Source organism: Blennius ocellaris, assembly GCF_963422515.1.
Source record: "Blennius ocellaris genome assembly, chromosome: 9".
Classification (NCBI taxonomy): Eukaryota; Metazoa; Chordata; class Actinopteri; order Blenniiformes; family Blenniidae; genus Blennius; species Blennius ocellaris.
Genome location: NC_137658.1, coordinates 26119889 through 26140989, shown reverse-complemented (window position 1 = coordinate 26140989; position 21101 = coordinate 26119889). Strand labels below are relative to the sequence as shown.

Genomic DNA, 21101 nt, shown 5'->3' with positions numbered 1-21101 from the left:
GTATGAGGCTTTCCCAGAGACTAATTTTGTTGTTCATACCATTTAGTATATTTGTACGTTATAGCTGTAAATCCTAATAAAAGCAGCTGGAACAGAGCAGATGTCCCCAGCAACAGACAGTCGGTGTGCGCTCCCGTGGACAGGAATCAGTTTTTGGCACCACACCGGCACATCCACACTGCAGCTGTCACCGCCCTATTTATGTGCTTACTCTGAAATTAGACTGATTGTTACACACTTTGTCACAATTGATAATCAATCAGTTCTGTCCACCGCTCTGTATCATTTGAAGATGAAAGTTTGACATATGATCATAGGGCTGCTGATTCAGTAGTAGTGTTCCACTAAAGAAACATCTGGATCACTGCAGCTTGGATGTTTATGGTTATGTGGATCCGTAAGTATTATATTTGAAGATCTTAAATGTAGGGCTGGGGGTAAACAGTTATTATTGAAATGATTATTTGGGTGATTATTTAATGGCATAGTGGACTATTGTAGTGTAGTGAATCATGATACTCAACTGGCAAACATCAGTCTAATAATGTGTTTCACTCTGAAACGACCACAGCGTGATTGAGCTAACACAAATCTCAATTGGCAAACGTAACGTTGAACAGATACGTCTAATATTACTACAATCTGCTTGCTACTGTAGCTAGCAGTTCTACACTTTGGTGGTGCTTGTGGTGAGATAGCTGTATTCTGTTAGCTGTAAGTTAGCCAACGTTACCATTCATGCTAGCATTATATGCTATTTCTAGCTAACGTTAGCTAAACACAGCTTTTTAGCCACAAGCTACTAACATTAACCAAATACAAACACAGCTAGCTAGCACCCCCGAAGTGCGCAGAGCTCAAGCTCACGTTGCACAATTGAAAGTAAATGAATTTAGCAAACGTTGGCGATAGCAACGTTACTGACTTCTGTTCTCCGGCGTCACGAGAAACAACGGGACGACTCTGCTTCAAACGCTCCCACATGGAAGTTGTGCTTCCATGGTGTGCTACGCTAGCTCCATCGTCAAAGACTGCAAATAACTGTACCTTGACGCTTATGGCTGCGTTTAGAGTCTCCCCACACCTTTGATGTCGGGCGGCGGGGTGCTGCTGAGCCTGAGAGCTGGTTGGAGATCAGTTTCGTCCTCCATGCTGGTTTGTTTTGGTCACTCGCGTGCGTGTGGCGAGTGGGCGTGAGCCTAGTGACGCGTCGACGACTCGATTCTGTAAAACCGTCGACGTCAAACCCATAAGTCGACTCGTCGCGACAGGCCTACTTAAATGTATGACATGAATCTGGCTTCAGTTCTCCACCTCACAATCAGCGCTGCCAGGTTCCCATGTCTCCAAACTGTGTGTGCGCAAGGCTTAAAGTTTGCGTACCGGTACGCACATTCTCACGGAATCTTTTTTTAAATCACAAACTTTGCATGGGAAGTTGTGTACGTAGATGAGGCCCCAGGACACCACAAACTTTCTGCTGCTCCGTTTCTGTTTGCTGGTGTTCATTTTATAATTAAAGAATAATATATTTCGTATCTTCCTCTGAATTTTCATTGCTGAGCCAGCCAAACCACTGAATAATTGAGATTTCTAGTCCTGAGAATACGGTAATAGGTCCCTCATTTGTAAGGTAAACAGCATTTGTGTAATGAGCAGCGCGTTGTGTGAGTTTTAAACATACGGCCCTCCTGCCAAACACAAGCCTGATCCATGTGTGAATAAGCAGAACATTTTGCCAACTGAACAATTCATACATTTGAGAAAAGAAGAGGCGACCTCGTGTTGGGAAAATCCATACACATTCACAGGCACTAAAAGCCTGACCCCTCTCTTCATGCTGCTCACCAGCCCGCTCACACACTGCTGTGGGATGATATCCTCTTCTGCAACCAGCATTTATCAGAGAGTCAGCCAGTGTGGTTGTGTTAGTCACTCTGGCACAAACAACACGCCCAAGCTAATCCCACTAGTGTTGTTTGGGGCTGAGGTCAGGACTGCTGGCAGGCCAGTCCATCTTCCCGACACCCAAATCCTGGAGGTAGTTGCTGAGGAATCCAGCTCTGTGGGGGTGGGCTTTGTCATCCCGGAGAGTCGAGTTTGGTCACAGACTGCGGAGGTATGTGGTTGCAGAATTTTATCCTCATATCTGTCTGCATGGAACTGTGGCGATGGCGCACCTTATCGACGGCACCCCGGGCCACCACAAGCTCCAAACAAGCTTCAACAGCAACAACAGAATCTGCCATTTGGCATTAGCAGAGCAGACTTGGTAAACCTTTCATGGGTGTAACCCACATACTCTGCTCTGCTGCTCATCCTCCAACTGCATATTCGCTGAACATGTGGCCCCATTTAGAAGGGAAATAAACAGGCTTGTCAACAGTATAAGGTCAAATTCTAAGAAGTACAATACAGAGACACGTTTCAATGAACCAAGCCCAGAATTCCTTACGTTGTGCTTACTTCTTACATGTCCGGCTGTGAGCAGCGTATCGATAGAAATAATTGATTTCCACCATCTTTGGATGAAAAGCATCTTTTTTTGCAGCATAGAATTAAAACTAAAGAAAGTAACTGCTTAATCTGAACAGTATTTGTAATTTTAACGAATTGCACACTTGGCAGAACATTACACATATGAGCATGACTCGGTCATCTAATGAATAAACTCAAAAGGATAATATAAAGATCCATTACTTTGGTATAAGAATAGAATAGAAATACTTTATTAATCCCATAGATACATTCTTTATTATTGCACTTGAACTTATAGAATCGTCTTTTTGCACATGTTGGATAACTATGACTGCACATTCTTTTGAATTTAATAGCACTTCTTCAATGAATTGATCATTTACTACACTATCATCTGGATCACATGTGCGACATATTACAAATGTATGACTTTTGCAACATCCATAGACGTATTGCGAAAGATTGTCTGACCTGCAATAAACTATGTTTCCGTGCTCTGTATATCAAGATATTTAGCCAATCAGATGAAGCTTTACTGCCTTAGATGCCCGCCCACTGAACAGGTGACAGGACCAGTCACAATGTATGTAAAATGTCTATCAGTGGATATATTGATTGCAGTGCAGCTCCGGTGTGGAGACACAGTTTTCTTTTACATACAGCAGACACTGATACTTGTACGCTGTTTTAAAGGAGGTTGACATGTAAACAAAAACACAGCAGTCCCAAAAAAAAAAAAAAATGGTGACATTTCCAGTAGATCATTGTTGTGTAAATGGAGCCCACAACATCAGGTCAGCCATGAATTATGATTGAAAAGACTTCAGAGTACTTCAAAATGTCAAATGCTGAGTTTGCCAAAGCAATGTGTGCTGCGCTCTCCTGGAGGGATCAAATGCACTGAAACTGAAGACTGAGCACTTTGCTGCAACATTCAAATCTCAGATAAAACTTCAAGTTGGAGCCCGAATCTTCAAGAACTTTTCCCCTATATAACTTCTCAGTGAAATAACAGGGTGCCGATTTGATGATATGAATAATGGCAGAGTTGCGTAACTATTGAATACAGCTCTCATGTCGAATGCAAAAGATCTTTTTTTATGCCAGAAAAAGAGTCATTCCAGACACACGGATAAGATTCTTCACATTTATAGACTTTGATTGCCATAAAATCAGAACCACAGTGATGTTTCAAGTGAAAAAGTTGAACATTTCCAGTTGAGAAAGGTTTCACTTTTACATGCCAATGTTTTGAAAACAATGAAATGCTGAATACGGTGCAGTTGGCGTGCCAGCATTTTGAACGTGTTTTGGACGGCTCTAAAAGTGTCAACTCTGTTTGTACCACTGGAACCTGCAGCTCCACTCCAATGGAGCTGCAGGTTCCACACACACAGTGTGTGTGTGTGTGTGTGTGTGTATGTGACAGATAGTAAGAGATGGTATTGATCTTGCCCTACACATGTTATTTCAGCAGTAATACATGCCAGAGATAACAATCCTATCACTGCTCAACACATTATGAAGCAAAGCGATGTGATATGATTGAACCAAGACTCTCTTGAGATCCAGTCTGACTTCACCTTTGTGTCACAAACATTCTTGTCATTCTATATCTTTTATATTCTTCCAGCCTGCAGGCAAAAGGATGTCGGCATGCATACATATTTTCCTTTTATGGTGTGAATTCTCCCGTTTGTGTTCTGCGTGTTTGTTTGTTCCGTTGCTGTTGTTTATTAGGATCAAGTACTGTCCACAACAAAGGAGCTACAATCCGAACTACTGACACTGAAAGTGTGATCTAAATTGTGGGACGTCGTTGAACTGAAGGCGACGTCCCAAGAATCCAGTGCTTGTATAGGAAGTCAGACATGTCAGCAGTGTGGAGTGAGGGTTGGGACCACGGTGACCTTCTCAGTGGCCTGAGCGTGTTGGTATGGCATGACTGATGCAGATTATCATAGCTGGAGAAAGCCAATTACTCTGGTCATCACTGCACCCTCAGGGTCTCTGATGGTGGAATGAAATGCATTACTGAGTCCTCTGTGCATCGTACTGGCAGAGTTTTGTCCCCCCCCCCCTCCTCCCCCCTCTCGGAGTGTTAATAGTGCAGTCAATGGGACCCTCCCGTGCCTCAGAGCTCCCTCTGGCTCGGATGAGCTTCTGCTTCACAAAGCAGGGAGGTCGTGCCTTTTAGAGAAGCAGATGAATTACAGCCTCCTCTGTTTGTCTTCTCTCCATTCAAGACAAAGCCCCCCCCCCCCCCCCCTACACACACACACACACACACACACACACACTTCTTAAAAGCTCCTCTTGCCCAGTGTCCTTGAACAACCACACAAGGATGAAGGGGGGTTGCAAATGTGAGGTGTAAAAGACCCTTCTGTGGTATTCTTTTTCGAGCAAAACAAACAACAGTTGATCACACCTTTGTTATCCTTGGTTGGTTTATTTTAGTTTTTTGTTTTTCAACACAGATTTGCTCCAAAACCAGAGGCTGAGATCTCACCTACAAGATGTACCAAGACTACAGATCAAGCCATCGAGTCACAGGTAAGAAGCCTGAGGGTGTGTGTACTCCAAAAGCAAGTTCCTTCACCCATTGAGTATGAATGACGATCAGTCACCTCAACAACATAGTTCGCTGAGCAATTATTTCAACACTACTCACAGTGGGGTCTTTTTTATGTTAATGTCAACATATAGAATAGACGACATCCTGCCATTTCTGGGGGACGTTGTCCGAGTGGCACATCCTGCTCACACACACACACACACACACACACACACACACACACACACACACACACACACTAGAAGGTGCACGTTCCAATCACAGCGACTCAGGCTCTGTGGAAGGTGTTAGAACCTGTGGAAACTGTGGAAAGAAAACACACATACTGGTAAAAGATACTCGTTTCATTGTCTTTTTCTGCCAATAAACAAGGCAATCCAAAAGAAATGGTATCTTCAGTTTACATCTCACAATATTTATTTGTCCAAAGGGATTCCATACTGAACCGTTTACATCAACATGTGCAGTATTTTAAACAGAAAACATACTATAAGGCTGGGTTTACATGCACTTGTACTGTTAAATATCTATTTGTTGTTGTTGTTTTGAAAGCTCTGGAGCGACAGGTACTTTAATTGTAGATCCAATTCCCAGATACAATTTATGGATCAGTAAACTAAGCCACTCACATGTCTGGGCATTCAGTCAATTAATGTATTTACCTGCTTTGTGTCAAGCATCATAACACTGTGCAAGTGTTTTCAAACTGTTCATTGCTCAATTATTTCAATTTCAAAATGTTATCCCAGATTATTGTTACTTCAGATTCTGGTTGCTTTGTATTACATTGTGAATTAATTTCAACCTTTTGTGTTTTCAATTGTAATCTGTTTACCACTATTGGATGGTTTTGCCAATCAATGTATACATATTTTCATTTTCAGCCCTAGTATATGTTTAATAATTGTTGAAATTTAAAAAAACTAAACTACAGTGCTATGCTGAAGTGTCTTGATGGTTTGGGTAACTCTGCATATTATTGTGCATAAAAGAAATGGAGCCCACCAATTCGTGTCTGCGTACATCCTCTGAATACAGTTCAGTACTCAATACAGAAAAGGTGTGTTGTGTTCAGTTGTGTGACAGAACCAGAACATTTTCGGAAAGTTTTGGTTTTTAGTGGCTTCGAAAACCTAAAGTGCAACTAAAGTTTTCCATTTCCACTTGAAACCATCGTGTAAATGGGGCCTGAAATAACCCAGGTGCATTGACGTGTTCACACAAGTACCCCTATGTAAACCTGGACTGAACTAACAAACCTCACACATCACTAAGTAACTAATCAACACATGTGTTTGGACTCTGGGAAGAAACGGACACCTCCAGGAAATGAACCCCTTCACAGGGAGCTCATGCAGCTCCTCACAGAAAGCCCAGTTTGGCCAACGTTCAGCATTCTGAGGTGAGAGCGTGAGCCACAGCACGTCCCCGTATAGGGATAACGTGCCCCTCATTTCAAATATCAAAAATCCCAACGCCTGCAAATTATTCTGTGCCCCTCGATTCCTGCAAAAAAAAAAAAAGAAAGACTGATGAGTCTACCAAGGCAATTTCTTTGCACACCATTGTGCCGATGTAAGCACTCAGCTCAGACACTGCTGTGTTCAGCCGCAGAAGGCAGCTAGCATGGCTGTAGCTCTTTTTCCAGTCACTCTGCCTCAGAATATCCCTTTTTTTGTTCTCCACTGCATGAAAGTAACATGGTCAGGACTGAAAAAGAAAAGGATAATAGTTGTCATTAAATTGGCGGCTCGCTTTTACACAATTGAGTGTGCTTGAAATTAGGCATGGCCGCACTGTTTCACTGAGGTTTTATTGTATTCTTCTCAACAATGGCGTCGTACAATTCATTGTTGAGCGTATAAACTGAGCTGGGAATGAAATTGACGGATAGCTTCAGAGCAAGGAAGGGGAGAGGGAATAAAAGCACCTTTCCCATTACTCTCACACGGCACGGTATGCAGGTCAGTCAGGTGATAATGAATGCTCTGTCTGATACTTGGCCTTTCTTCCTCCCTCCTGCTTGTCTGCTGTGCTCTCTCTATTGTGACTGCTCTCTTTCTCCAGCCTTGTACACTGCAGAGCTACTGTAGGCTTTAGTGTATTTGCCTTTCCGTGGGCTTAATTACCCAGCCAGCTCCTGCACTTCTATTCAGGAGCCTTTCACCGCTTCGGTCAGTATGTGAGACAAAATGCAAATGTCAAATTTCTTCTTTCATTACTGAAACCAAGACCTGCGAAACCTCATTTTGAGAGAGAAAAAGAGAATACACCTCTGCTTGAGTTTCTTCACCGCACACTGAACTGAATGAACTAATCAAGCTGTGTGTACTCCAGCACCCACTGTATGACCAGCTACAATGCAAGGCGGCTTTTATGAAGCATTTCTCCAAGGACTTCCCTCAATATGAACAACTCGGTTCAGTTTCATGCATTTCAGCACTTAATTCAGGAACTGCTTACATTGTTAAAACACACACAAACCTAAATGTAATACATTTTTTTCCCGTTATGTTTAAATACCACTGCCAATGATAATTACAAAAACTAAATTATATTTGCATGTAAAGTTTGCAAAGCTGTTATTTATCAGTGACGTGTCGGTTTATAAAGCTCAGTCTCAGATCCCGTTTACATTACGTTTCACATGAAAACGCATCGTTTTTACATTTTCGTTTCACGTTTACACAGCAACAGTTTGAAAACAATGTCTGTTGACACAAAAATGACAGAAACACTGAAAGCATTGTAGTTAGGATCCCAGGCATTTTTTTTGAACAGTTCTATCTTGGGATTGTTTTTCATAAAGTAGGGCTTTTAGTGGCTACCTTGTCATGTAAACAGACAGCCCAAACACGACGCAAGTTTTCTGTTTTCACTTGAAGCCGTTATGTATACGTAAATGTCTGACACAGTAAATGATCCGAGTTGGCGATTATGTGTAAAGAAGTGGCATCTGTACACTTGTTGTTTGTTGTTTTTTGTCAACAATGCAATGACTGTCAGCTTCCAAATAGTGAAAGTACCCTGAATAGTATAATCCCACAAACTGGCTGGATGCAGAGATGTTGCTGTGTTAACGATGAAATATGATGTTATAAGTAGCATAACTGGACTGACAGTCCATTGATGGGAAATAATAACTTCTGTAATGTGATGAGATGTGCAAGACATCATACAGATTGTATTTAAGCAGCGTTGGTGAAGCCAGGAATTTGATTTGCATGATTTCCTCATGACGACGTCTGTGTCTAATGCCTTAAAGATGATAAAATATCCCATGGTGACTTCTTTGGCTCATTCTAAGGCCCACATTCACAGTGACTGCTCATTTAGTATTCAGGATTACAACATATTTCACTGCTATATCCATCCTAAGTAATATGGCCAATGTTATGACTAATACTTGGCAAAAAGATTAAACTTCATCAATCATCAGATTTTGAGTCAGATATTTGACGTTTATTCCTTTTTAAGCAAGGCTCTCAATATTTACGGCTGTTTTTGCAACTACATAAATCAGTCGGAGGAATGATGAAGACACAGATACACAAGTGCTCCGTTACGAACTGTTTATAAAAGGGAATCACTTCTCCATTTTAAACTCTCCAAAATCTCCTCGTCCTACTTTGCTTTGTTGTTTTATTTATTGTTGACCCCTGCATGGAAGCCAGCAGTCTGGCTGCAAGGCATTACCTGCTTTTAATGCTGAATTGGAGGCAGTGGAGTCTCATGCCTGAGTCTGCCTCATAGTACACTTGGTGCCAGGAATCACAACAAGCCTGCCGTTCGACGCAGCTGCCAAAATGCACCACGGTGCCCACTCACTCTCATAAAAACTGAGTTTGCCTCTGTCAGAGGACCTGCAGCGCTTCGATGCAGTGTGTTAATGTTGTAGAGCAAATAAACATGGATTGTGATCAACTCTTCTTGCGGCGATATTAGGGGCAATGCACAAGTGGAATCAAGTGATCCTCTGGCTGTAGATGGCGGCGAGGCAACAACTGCAGTGGAACAGCATTTCTGCAGTGCAGAGGGGTTAACGGTTGTTTTGTACTCTGCTTGAGACCATTTTCATCAATATTCATGGTGAGGGAATATTCTCAAGAGAAAGGCCTGGCCTCCTTTTGGATTTAGCCTAATCCGGTTTTCAGAGCAGATGCTGCCGTCACCAGTGCACCTACAGTGTCTCCCTCTCCTCACATCTTCAGGAAAATGACGGCAAACATTGTTCTGCATCCCAAAACATCTTGGGCTGCTGCTACTTTCTGCACTCCTTTCTGTACTCCTGCACAACTCATTAAATGAATCCAAACAGGAATACACCGGCACGCGAACTGGGACGCTGTGATCCTCACTTAATGAGGTGTGACTTAAGCTGGGGAGTCACCTCAACCTTTCCTGTCCAGATGATCACCTGCTAACCATCAGTCAGGCTGCAGGGATATGAGATACGGAGGGCGCAGAAGAAGAAGATAGGTAATTAGAACTGAAATGATTAAGGGAGATAAAGGTCAAAGATAACTCGCGAGAGCCAAACGAGATGTCCTCATCCTCAAGATACATTTTGACTATCTTCCTACATACAGGGTGCAGAGGAGTTGATGGCTTTTTTACCTGTGTCAAAACTTCATTGATCTCAAAATGGACAATATCAAATTCCAACATAGTCTATAGAATGTAAATATCACCCGTTCACCCTCTCTGGAGGCCCGTTGTTTGACTGGAAAGGACATATTGATGCAGCATGAGGCTCTCCACCCGAGGAACGACAGTCCTGTCATTTGACAAATGCATCCATAGAAACCGACAAACTGTGCCAACGTCCCGTGTGACAAATATTTATACATGTTTGATGGGAAGGGAAATATTGAAGAAAGTAAAAGCTGTGCATCTTGAAAACCTTGTTAAAATTTCACTATGATAGTTGTCCACAAGGCCCAGCCTTCATTTAATATGTAGTGATTGAATCTGAATTATTCAGTCCGTAGCATTTCCACATTAACTAAACAATGTCTTAAGCCACAGTTTATATCCAGCCCGGTCAACATTCCATATATTTCTCCTTCAAGTAGATGAAACATGATGAGCTGGATCATGTGGATTAATGATTTATCAAACATGAGGTGAGGCTTTCTCACATAGGAAGCTGAAATATCTTCTCCACAATTTCACCTCATTTTCAAGTATGGCAGTTTATTTAAACAAAGAGGGCTGTACTGTCACCAAACACGTTTCCATAGGAAACCATGAAAGAAAACCAAGGTTGCTTTGATCTGCAGCAGCACAGAGTCAAATTAGTGTTCAATTTGAATGTTTTGCTACACTAAGCAGACCATGGAAAGAACATTATCGTCCAGAAGAGAGGGAAAAAATCAAGACATCAGACAAACATCATTCCCTATGGACACAGAAATTGAATGAGAGCATGCACTGGCTGTTACTCGTTACTACTGGCTGACAGGGGTAATTGAATTCTGCCTGGAAAACATTCTGTTTATGTATGACAAGTCATTTCTGGTGAAAATGTGGACAGCCAAAAGCCCCACTGTCGGTTGGTTGGTTTACAGTTTGTGTGTTGTGAAATGCAGTGGATGTGAGGCTCCTGGTTGATGCGCACCACATTTGTGTCTGCTGATGCTGAATTAAATGTCTCCTGAAGTCCTAACTATGCTTTGTTCAACATTTTTAAACCCCCTTTAACATCCAATATTTTCGTGGATTTGTCTGTAGACCAAAATATTAAAGATAATACCCCAACATTACCGTGTCGTGTTTAAGAGGTTCAAGAGGTATACACACATAGTCTGTATAGAATAATCAGCAGTTTAGTTGTCTTCCAACAAGCAATTGTCACCACTACTTGTCTGCATGGCCTTCCGTCAAGGCGTTATTTAAAAGTGCACAATTTGAATATAAGATTAGTCTTCATCTAATTAGGAAAAGCAGTCAAATCGGACCGCTGCATTTGTTTGTGTGCTCGATGTTGTTTCGATCCTCAAAAAGCAGAGGAACTCAGGGGAGCTGTCAGCTGCTTTTCTTTCTTGGTTCCAGTATATATCTTAATTGTCTGTCAACCGTGGCACATTGTAAATATGGCGTTTTTTATTTGGAGTCAATAACAGCGCCAACACTGATGTTTGCCGAAGAAGAAACCTGGTTCATTTTCTCTAAGTGACTCAAAGCTGTTTGCAGAGTCACTGACAATATTTACTGACGGAGTATGAAAGACGGCGTCGTAAGCGACTGTCATCGTGGCGTTTGGAATCAGCCCAATACCTCGTTTGAGGGTCTGTGTTCCTCTGACATGACAGCAGTGTGGCAATTGAGAGCAATTTTGAGTTTTGGAACAGGAGAACATCACTTTGGCCTTTGGTAAATGCTTTTATTTGCCTTAAAATGATTTAGTGATAGGAGTGGAAACCAGGTTGCTGTTGTGGCGGAGGAGGAGATCTCTTGACATGGCAGGTATTTTCTCAATGTGTCCAAGGCTAAATGACCTGAACTATGCAACCTCAATTTCAACTTCAATTTCAACTTCACATATATTTGAATATAGCCCTTACACACAAAGCAAAATATGGCAGTGTCTCAACAACGTAAGATGCTGCTGGTGGTTATGTTGTGAAGACGTTGCTGAAACTCCAAGTTATTGAATATGTTTTAAAGTTCATTGCGAACCGACATGTGGCTTTAAAACATGGTTCTTCCATTTGAATATTCAATTTTCACTCCGTGAATCTCAACTGAAAAGCCACACATTAAGCTGCAATCAACGATGTTTATACATGCTTGGCAGAGGTGCAAATTGCATATTGATTTATATAAATAGTTGGTAATATTGGGTAAATGAGGTAATTCGAATTAATTTAGCTATTAATTCAAATTCCAAATTAATTGTTTAGTACTGTATATCTTATGAGACTGATATAACTGAATTGACTATCATTTCCTGTTAAACAGGCAGTGCTCCTGATGTATCTGATACAGATCAGATTACATTTTCAATCAAATAAAAAAGAACTAACTTTGATCATTATTAATAGTGATCGATAGCCAAACTGCCAAAACCCAACAGAACTGGTGCCACGTGATCCTTCTAAGGTATAAAATCCCTACTTACCTTGTTGTGTATCATGATTATGATGTGAAAAATGTAAGCCGGTCAAGATGATATTAATCAACGCGTTTGCTTATAAAGATTGAGACTCTCAGTAAAGGAGGAGTGGTTGGGTGGTCGATGCTTCGGCACAGGATTGACATCCGAGGGCTGGAGGTCTGGCTCTTGTGCAAAGCTGAAATCAAGCCAGTATATATTGATATCTAATTCTAATCATTTGATAGCCGTGAGAACCTAACGACAACAAAGAGCCATTCTTGCTGGTATTGGTCCTCTGCCTTCTGTGCCATGATGTTTGAAAACGTAAATGCAGCACATATGCAATGATAAGCAGGTACCTTTCTAATGCACTGAGCTTTATATATCTAGAAGCTCATTCAAGTGGATGGATGTACATCAAAGGGCATTTTTTACCAACTTGGTGAACCTTGTAGACCTTGATTTCAGCCGTCTCACATGGTCATGAGCTGGCTGCTTAGTGTCTCACAAGTCCTTTACAGGGGTGAAGCCATTGACATTTTGAAGAAGCATGGCTCCCAAAAATAAATTCCCCATCATGTCAATTTGAATCCTATTGGAATACATGCAGAGCCTCACATATGTATACATGGAGAAATGCTAAATTGTAGGTATTTATGTTCAAATTGACCAAAATACAAAGTATAGATTTTAGATTTCACATGAATCCTGAAATCAAGTTGTGGAACCCTATATGATCTCATTATACAGGGGAAACACTACAGAAAATATGTCAAGTAATATGTGGAGTATAATGTTTCGACCAATAGATAAATGGAGGGTAAACGTTCTTGACACGGTACATTAAATAATAACAATGAGCATGTGCTGTCAGTCATCCCAGAAGTCTGTCTAGAGAGAGGTTCGAGACAAAAGATTAAAAAAAACAGATGACCATTGCAATGATTCATTGGATAACAGTCTCATGAATATTTTTCATGTCTCTGTAAACAAGTATGAAGGCATATAGTGTGTTTGCGCTGCTGTTTTGCTTGTGTAATTATTGTTTTGCCTTTGTTTACCAAGTCAAGACAATATTCAGACTCAGTCACTTAGAGTAGATGTATTGTTCACAGCGTGAGAGCAATATTGCACACAGTCTATTGTTGCTACCTAAGAGGACGTATATAATTGGGAGCCAATGTAGAAACCATAATAGATGCAGGCACTGCAACCAACTCATATGATACTGGTCTTTTCATATTAAAAGGTTTGAAAAGCTCACTGAGGACATGTTCACATTCCCCCGTTTGGTTTGGACCAGAGTGTCTTCTGGGAAGAACTGTTGAGTTTGGTTGACCTGAACAAGACCATGAACTCTGAACCGGATTGAACAAGATCTCTGGTCCACTTCAAAACCTTGGTCTCTGTTTCTTTACAAACGATCTTTCTGGGGTGAAAGTACGGGGGGAGAGCACGTGACGTGTAGAATGCATTCTGAGTGGTAAACAAACAAAGCTGGCTGCGTGAATCAGAAGAATTAGCTGCAGAAAGAAATTGGTCAATATCTGGCAGGCAGACGTGGAGTAGTGAGGAAGACTCATTGATAGCTGGACTGAAGACTCTATATCGCGGTGGTTTGTGGCTCCCCATTGGCCACAAGCTAACGAGCCTAGCCGCCACAGGCTAAAGCGGCGGGACTTCCAGTTTCAGTCCGGACCAATCAATGAGCCGTGTTTCTTCTTTACTTCCTCTGTGGTTAGTGTTTGTTTCAGGCTACAGCGCCCCCAAACCAGCAGCTGGTGTAACTGCATGACATTTTCCAGGCGGCTTGGTCCGGCCTCTAAAGTAAATGTGAATGCAACTTAACCTAATGAAGGGGTGAAAATCCTCCCTCCCTCCCAAGTGAACCAAGTACCCCACTATCCCCTTAAATTAAGGCTCTATTTACATGAGAACGTTTTCATTTGAAAACCAAAAACCTTTGTTTGCGTTTTGCGTGTTGGTTTACTCGACAACCATACTTGGAACCACTGAAAATGCAGCTTTTTTAAAAATGACTCCCAAGGTGAAACAATTTGAAAATGCTCTGACTCCATTTCCATGGAAATGGTGGAAAAATGCAACTTATCTGAAATGCTGCTACTGGGCATGTGCACCACGGCCATTGTACCCAGTTCTTCTGCAGATGCAGGAGAAGATGGACAATTAAAAACAATATTTACCCTCCAAGTATCAAGACGCCCAGTCCATATTCTCCTGGGACTCGGCAGTTTTATAGTTGACAGTTATCGTAATAGCAGTTAAATGTTCCATACAAACATCCATGTACTGCCATTGCTATTGTTTATAGCCTATTGTTCTCTGCGCACATCTGCGTGGTGTCATTACAAAAACAACAAACAGCGCCGACTCGTGCTCTGGCATTCTAATTACATTGCTTTCAAGCGTTTGTCACGCAAGCGCAAAACTTTTCCGAGACAAAATGCAAAAATGATGCTGCATATTAACTTGAAACGTTGTCTTGTGAGTGGCGATTTAGGCCCTATTTACATGACAACATTTCACGTGACAACACCTTGACTGTTAAAAACAAAAGTGTTCCATTTTCAGTGCAGCAGCAGACACACTGACAATACTGTAGTTAGTATGCCGGGCCACAGGAGAGCGCTGTTGCTTGTTCTTGTAATATAACCACACAGCCATGTGCAGAGAACAATACCCTATAAACGTGAGTTTATACGTTTATAAATCATGAGTACACCCGGCATTCATATGGACAGACCACGGATCGGATGCTATTAGAGGTGAGTCTCAACTATAAAACTACCGATATGGACAATAAAACTATATTACGGACTGCGAGTCAAACCAGTACTGGGGCTGCCATGTTTGTTTATACGCACATGAGCATAAGGACCCATTTATCATGGAGGGTGGGTTTCACATGAGCAGTAACGGCGCTCCATAGCCTGCTGCATTCTGTGCAGCAGGGAACCGCACCCATGAAAGAAAAGTTCCACCTTGTGAGCTCCTATAAAAAAGGTCATGGATGTCGTGGATCCGGCCACAGTTGTGGTGTAAACGGACCCCTCCAAGAGTGAGGAAAGTTTTGCGGATACACTTGTTGTCGTTGTCTAAATGAGGTTTAAGAACAGCAGTAATAACACAGGGAATGCCTTAAATGTGTGGAGTTGGAGCAGCTGTGGTTCAGTTTATATAGCTGGTCATTGTTTGATCCCCCATCTCGCCCAATCCAGATGTCAGTGTCATCGGGGGAGACACTCAAACAAAGATCGCTCCCAATGGACACCCCCCCAAATAAAATATGTTCATTCACCATTTACAATTTCAATGAGTAGCAACACCACCTATAATGTCCAATATTCTACTGGCATGGCATTCAGTTGTGATCATAAAGTCCATTGTGGCAGTGGCAGTGAGCATGGCACTGATCGTCTCTATGCGTCTCCTCCAACTGGCCAGCTGCGGAATGGCACCTTGTGAATAAAAGCACAGCTGTCAAAAGTTTGTGTAGAATTTATTTACATGCTGTTCTGTTTGCATTTGTCGCTTGGCTGCACCTCAGAGGATGTTCAATCTTTTATGTAAACTCCAACAAATGCATGTGGAAATATGTGACACAGATGTGAAGCCTGTGGAGTGATCGACGCTGTCAGCGATGTTGGGCTGCGCTTCCCTCATCATGGCACTTCACCCGGCTGCACGTCGGAGCTCGCGCAGGGGATCCAGGCAGCGGGTTCGTCGGTGACCGAGCTGCTACGGACACTTTCTCCTTTCTCCACCCCGAGCAGTCCGCCTCGCCCTGCATGCGCCTGGAGTGTCTCTCTCTCGCTCGCTCTCTCGCTCTCTCTCTCTCTCGCTCGCTCGCTCGCTCTCTCTCTCTCTCTCTCTCTCTCTCGCTCTCTCTCTCGCTCCCTCTCTCTCTCGCTCCCTCTCTCTCTCTCCCCCTCTCTCTCCCCGGTCTTGAAGCGAACCAGTATTCCGCTTCAGTCTCGCGCCGTGCACGTCGTGAGGGCGGGCTCGCCTGTCGCTGCTAAAAGGTCCCGCTTCCAGCCGCTGCTCCCTCATTGCGGTCCGGTGTGCCGAGCGGAGCGCAGCGGACTGACCGAGGGACGAAGCCCCATCTCCATTCAAGGATTTTCCTTCTTCTTTTTTTTTTCTTTCTTTTTTTTTTTTTTTTTCAAATTTCAGTTTCCACTTGTACACTTCGTCCTCGCGGCTGCAGGACCCTCGATCTCGCGCCTCGCCTCGCGTGGACCATGTTTCTCTTGCAGTACACAGGTAACGGGCTTCAACTTTCATTCCAGCGCTGCGGGCTCGTGCTTCAGCCCGCGCTTCAGTTGCTGCAGTCGGATCACTGCACGACATTTGATCGGCCGTCTGCGTGTTCATCTATTACAAGTTAGGATGCGTCTCCTCGCTGTGTTTGGTTCTCGTAGTCGATGAGGCGTTTTCCAGCTGTTGAGACCGCAACATATACGAGCTTTTCTCTGGAGGCATTTCTTTTCTATTTTTTTTATTTTAATTTAATTTTTCAAAATCTGAGCGTTTGATGTGAAATGGTGGGCTTTAACGACGACCGTCAATATTAATTCCTATGTGTGCACTTGCTGATCGTGTGTGTTGTGTTGACTCACGCAGCTTCTGCGCTGTTTGTAGATGGAAGTTTTCACACTGGATCTGCGCTGCCACTGTAATCCCACACGTTGTTTCCTACACACACATTATGGGGCCTGTCTTTTTGCAGGGGGGCTTGCCAGTTGTTCGCGTTAAAGATTCCAAGTTGTTTGGTTTCCCTGGCTGTGAGGACTTCCGTGTCCTTTATTCCCAAATCGCAGCCTGGCATAATCAGCTGGGGATTTATTTTTTTATTTATTTTTTAATGGGACATCATCTTCTCTGGGCTCACAGGATCTAATTAGGCAAGGATGATGTTTGAACTCTTACATTAACCTGCTTACTTTGCTTTATTCCGGCAGTCCCCTCCATCAGCTTCCTCTGTTTATAGTCATGTTAAATTTACCACACATGCCCCTCAGCCTTTTCTGTTGTTTACAGTTTAATTGCTGCATTTTTTTTTTTTTTGGGGGGGGGGGGGGGGCTTTTAAAAGCAATGATGTGTCAGGGGTTAGATTCCTGGCATTAATTTAGAGTGTCCCAAAAAAAAAGCAAGCTGTGGCTCCTGAGATTGCCCGTCTCCCTCCTCATGTACAAAACAAAATGTAGCATCAACTTCGACACAACACTTGGATGAGTTGGCAGCCTTTTCAATCATGTTTCACTGTAAATTAAAGCGCTGCAGCGATTGAAGCACGTTGTCAAAAGACATACATGGCATTGCACTTGTAGTTTTGGATCCAAATGTGCATCATCCCCTGAAACACAGAAGCTACTCCTTTTGTTCAGTGCATGAAAATGCATTTCTTGTCTTTCCCTGATTGGAACATTTTCAGTCGTCTTTGGCGTGTGTGCATCGTGCACAGATGAAGAAGATCAGTTCCCTTCCCCTCCAGAGGCACAAACATGCTCTGAATCAAATTGAGTGAATGGAGGTCGAGTGCCTCCCTATGACCACTGAGAGAGAAAAGGTCCATCAAGCGTTGTGACAGCCATTTACCTCCGTGCTGCTGTCGTCCTCTGATCAACGGGCAGAGCGTCTTTAGATTGCCTTTAATGGTGCGAGGGAGGGGGCACTCTGCTGAGATCTGTCACAGAGAAGAGATTTAAGGTTGTGGAGTGCTGGAGAAGGCACTTAAAGATTTTTGGCTCTTTGGCATTGGATGATGGCGCTGGAGAACAAATTACAACTGAATACACAGGGAATGTTTGTATAATTCAATGGGCTTTGGCCACTTTGGAAACTCTGGAATAGTAATTAGTTGCTGGATAAGAAATTGCGGTTGCAGAGCGGAATTTCATTTCAAGGCAGTGGCAGTTGGGGAAATACGATGAAACATAAGTGGCACAAAGAAGGGGGGGGGGGGGGACAAGACTGAAAGTATGACTCACTGATTAGCCACAATTTATTGATTTTGTGAAACCAACTACCTTCTCTGAAGTCTGCCCCAACAAACAGTCCTTTATCATTGAAACCCCATTCCCAATATACTTGGACTGAGATTGTTGTCGTTCTGAACTTTTTAATTCGATGTTTATTAAAATGAATAGGAGCATCACAGTCACAGCGGAAGGTTATGCCTGCATTAGTCAACTCCAATGATTCTTTTATTTTTCTCAAAGAGATGTCATTCCATATTAGACTAAGTAGAAAGCAATGTGACTGAATGGCGGCCAGCCTATATAAGCACCAATGTGCGTTTGGTATCTGGAGCTTTTCTTTTAGCTTCAATGTGAATTCACCTTGCCTCCACTTAAATCACACTTGGTGATCATCTACCAGAGCTGTTTACTGGCTGGGCCTCTCATCGGTATTCTGCACCATCGTTGTCGCCTGACTGCTCAAAGCTGAATTAACAGACAGGAAGGACTTCTTCAGATTACCGATGAGGCAGGGTTTACCCTCAAAACAGTGACGTCTTCTTGCAAAGCTTTGGCTGTCAGTTACTTGCTGGCTGTTTGGTAAACCAACTGGCATAAATACTTTATATACCACCAAGGGGCAATTTTAAAACAGCCCACTTATTATAAATGCTGAGCGAGTAGAATAAGGCTGTGTTCACCCTGCAGGCCTTGATGCTTAATTTTTTTGCGTGATCTTTCACATTGCATTTTAAACGCGACCTCTATCAGACTGCAGGGTGAGCGTGATCAAACCCGACTGGTTCGGGTCCCAGAGTGCAGAAGATGCGTTCTAATGAGCACGACATGAACAAAGTTAAAGGTAAGAGAGTTTGGTTCCCCTACTGGGGGATACTGCCATATCTGGCAACACTGGTCAGCGTGTAGATCCATTTTCATGGGGTTGCTAAATACGAGTCGGCAAAATCTAGACCAAGTGAGGAGGGGAAGAAGAAGAAGAATGAGGGGAAAAAAGAGCTCACAGCTTTGAAAGTTTTGGTGGAGCCGGCGCTTCTCCGTGACGTCAGTGACGAAGCAGTCGCACGTAGAAAAATGTCCAGATTGGTTCCACATATGACCGAGGCCTGGGTGTGGCGTGAAAACATGGGAACTGGAGCTTTCACACAAACACAAATAAGGTCGGATACGAGTCACTTGTGACTATAAAAATCTGAATTGAGTTGCATTTGCCTCCAGTGTGAACAAGGTCTAAGAGGTGGCATGTTAATAATGCTTAAGTTTATTAATCTACCAAGGGGGACTTTGTCAATGTTAGTCCAGTTCCACCAGTGTATTCTGGAACAACAAATTTCACATTTGTGAAATGGATCACTACAAAAATATCAGAAAATCAAACAAACAGATATAAAACAATCTGCATATATATTTTTTTTTAAAAACATTAAATTTTTACGAGTATCAAAATGAATTCAACATACCTGAAAAACTTCCTCCACTCTACATATGTTCCATTCTAAGTTTCTCTTATTATTTATTTTGTGACATTGGTGACCAATTTGCCTTTTTGTTATATTCAACGTTTTCATATGTTTCAACTTTTGTGACCATTTTCAAAATCCTCTGGTTGACTTAGTAAAATTAGCATCTCAGTCCTTTTAATGCCAATCACCCAGAAGATGTCCACACGAGACCAAATTCAAAGCTCTTTCTATTTATTTTGTTGACATTTTACACATTTCTTAAAAACTAAATTGTCGCACATCGGCGCGACCATTGTGTTTAGGGACGGGGCCGATCCAGTAACGTATCGGGCTCTGATCCCAACACAATTCATGGATCGGAAATTTTTGATCCAACCTGTGGAGATTTCCGATCCATGAAGCCTCGTCTGCTTTACTGTTGCCGAAATGACTCCACAAGTGTTTCCCTGCCGCTGCTCTGCTCACTGGCTGCAAAATATGGAATGGATTCCCTGAAGGGAGGCGGGTCTCAATGAGACGGGGAGTAATGAGTCAGGAAATCCATTCCACAGTTTGCAGCCAGCGAGCAGGCTAGTTACTGTTCATGACAACATGTTACTGTTTGGACGTATTTTACACTCAAAACACGGCAAAGCAACACAGCAATGTGCAATGTGCCATGTCTGCAAAGCCGTAGTACGGCGAGGCAGCGTTGAACAGCAGCTCCTCTGCTGTAGCAGGAGATTCACACCTCCGTGAAGCTGCGTCCTGCTCCACATAAAACCTCTGTGGAAACAGTTCCAATCATTTATGCTGCGTTAGAGCTGGAAACTGCTGTTTGTGCTGCGTTGATAAAGAATTTCTCCAGGGATTAATAAAGTGATTCTGAGGTTTTAAAGATAGAACAAGGTTGTTATAAGATGATGACATCACGCAGACCCCCACATTGTCCAAAGTGAACAAAAATTGTTCTGCTTCCTTTTCTGTTCTTATACTAACCTCAAGTTAATATGCATATATTTGTACATTTCAGACTTGCCTGTAGAAAGGAGCTTAAAACAGCCTTATAGAAAATTGCCAATAAGAATATTAACACAATCAGAGCTCTTGTAGTTGCAGAATCAGTATCGGTTTTGGCAGATATACAAATTCAGTTATAGAGATCAGATCGGAAGTGAAAAAATGTGGATCGGTGCTTCCCTATTTGTGTTATTAATTAAAAGTGCATGAAATAAGCCAGTGATATCAAACTGTTTGCCATGTAGATGGCTTTAAAAGCGACCATAGCGTAAAGGTTATAAAGGAGGAACACAGCCTGTGATGTACGGCCTCAAAGACTGAAGCCAGTTGTTCAGGGACTTTCCCAGAGCCTGCATTATTGTAGCATTACGTCTCACAATGCTTATGTTTCTTACCAGATAAAATGTTTACAATAAGAACTTTCTAGTGTTGGGTCCCTGACCAATGCGTCTTTCCCGTTAAAGATGAAATAAAGCTACAGTAC

The 21101-nt window shown here is 42.5% G+C and overlaps 1 protein-coding gene across 3 annotated transcripts in view; it reads left to right on the top strand.

Annotated features, from left to right (window-relative positions):
- enox2 (ecto-NOX disulfide-thiol exchanger 2) overlaps window positions 1–21101 on the top strand; it is a 205475-nt gene that overhangs the window by 51403 nt on the left and 132971 nt on the right. For 2 of the 3 annotated variants that reach the window (XM_080502063.1, XM_080502061.1), the window contains exon 4: window positions 4959–5034. In XM_080502063.1, coding sequence (XP_080358189.1) covers window positions 4998–5034 — 37 coding nt within the window. In that variant the 5' untranslated portion in view covers window positions 4959–4997. Of the gene's footprint in view, window positions 1–4958; window positions 5035–16171; window positions 16440–21101 lie in introns of those variants that run through there. The other variant, XM_080502062.1, reaches the window with a different exon arrangement.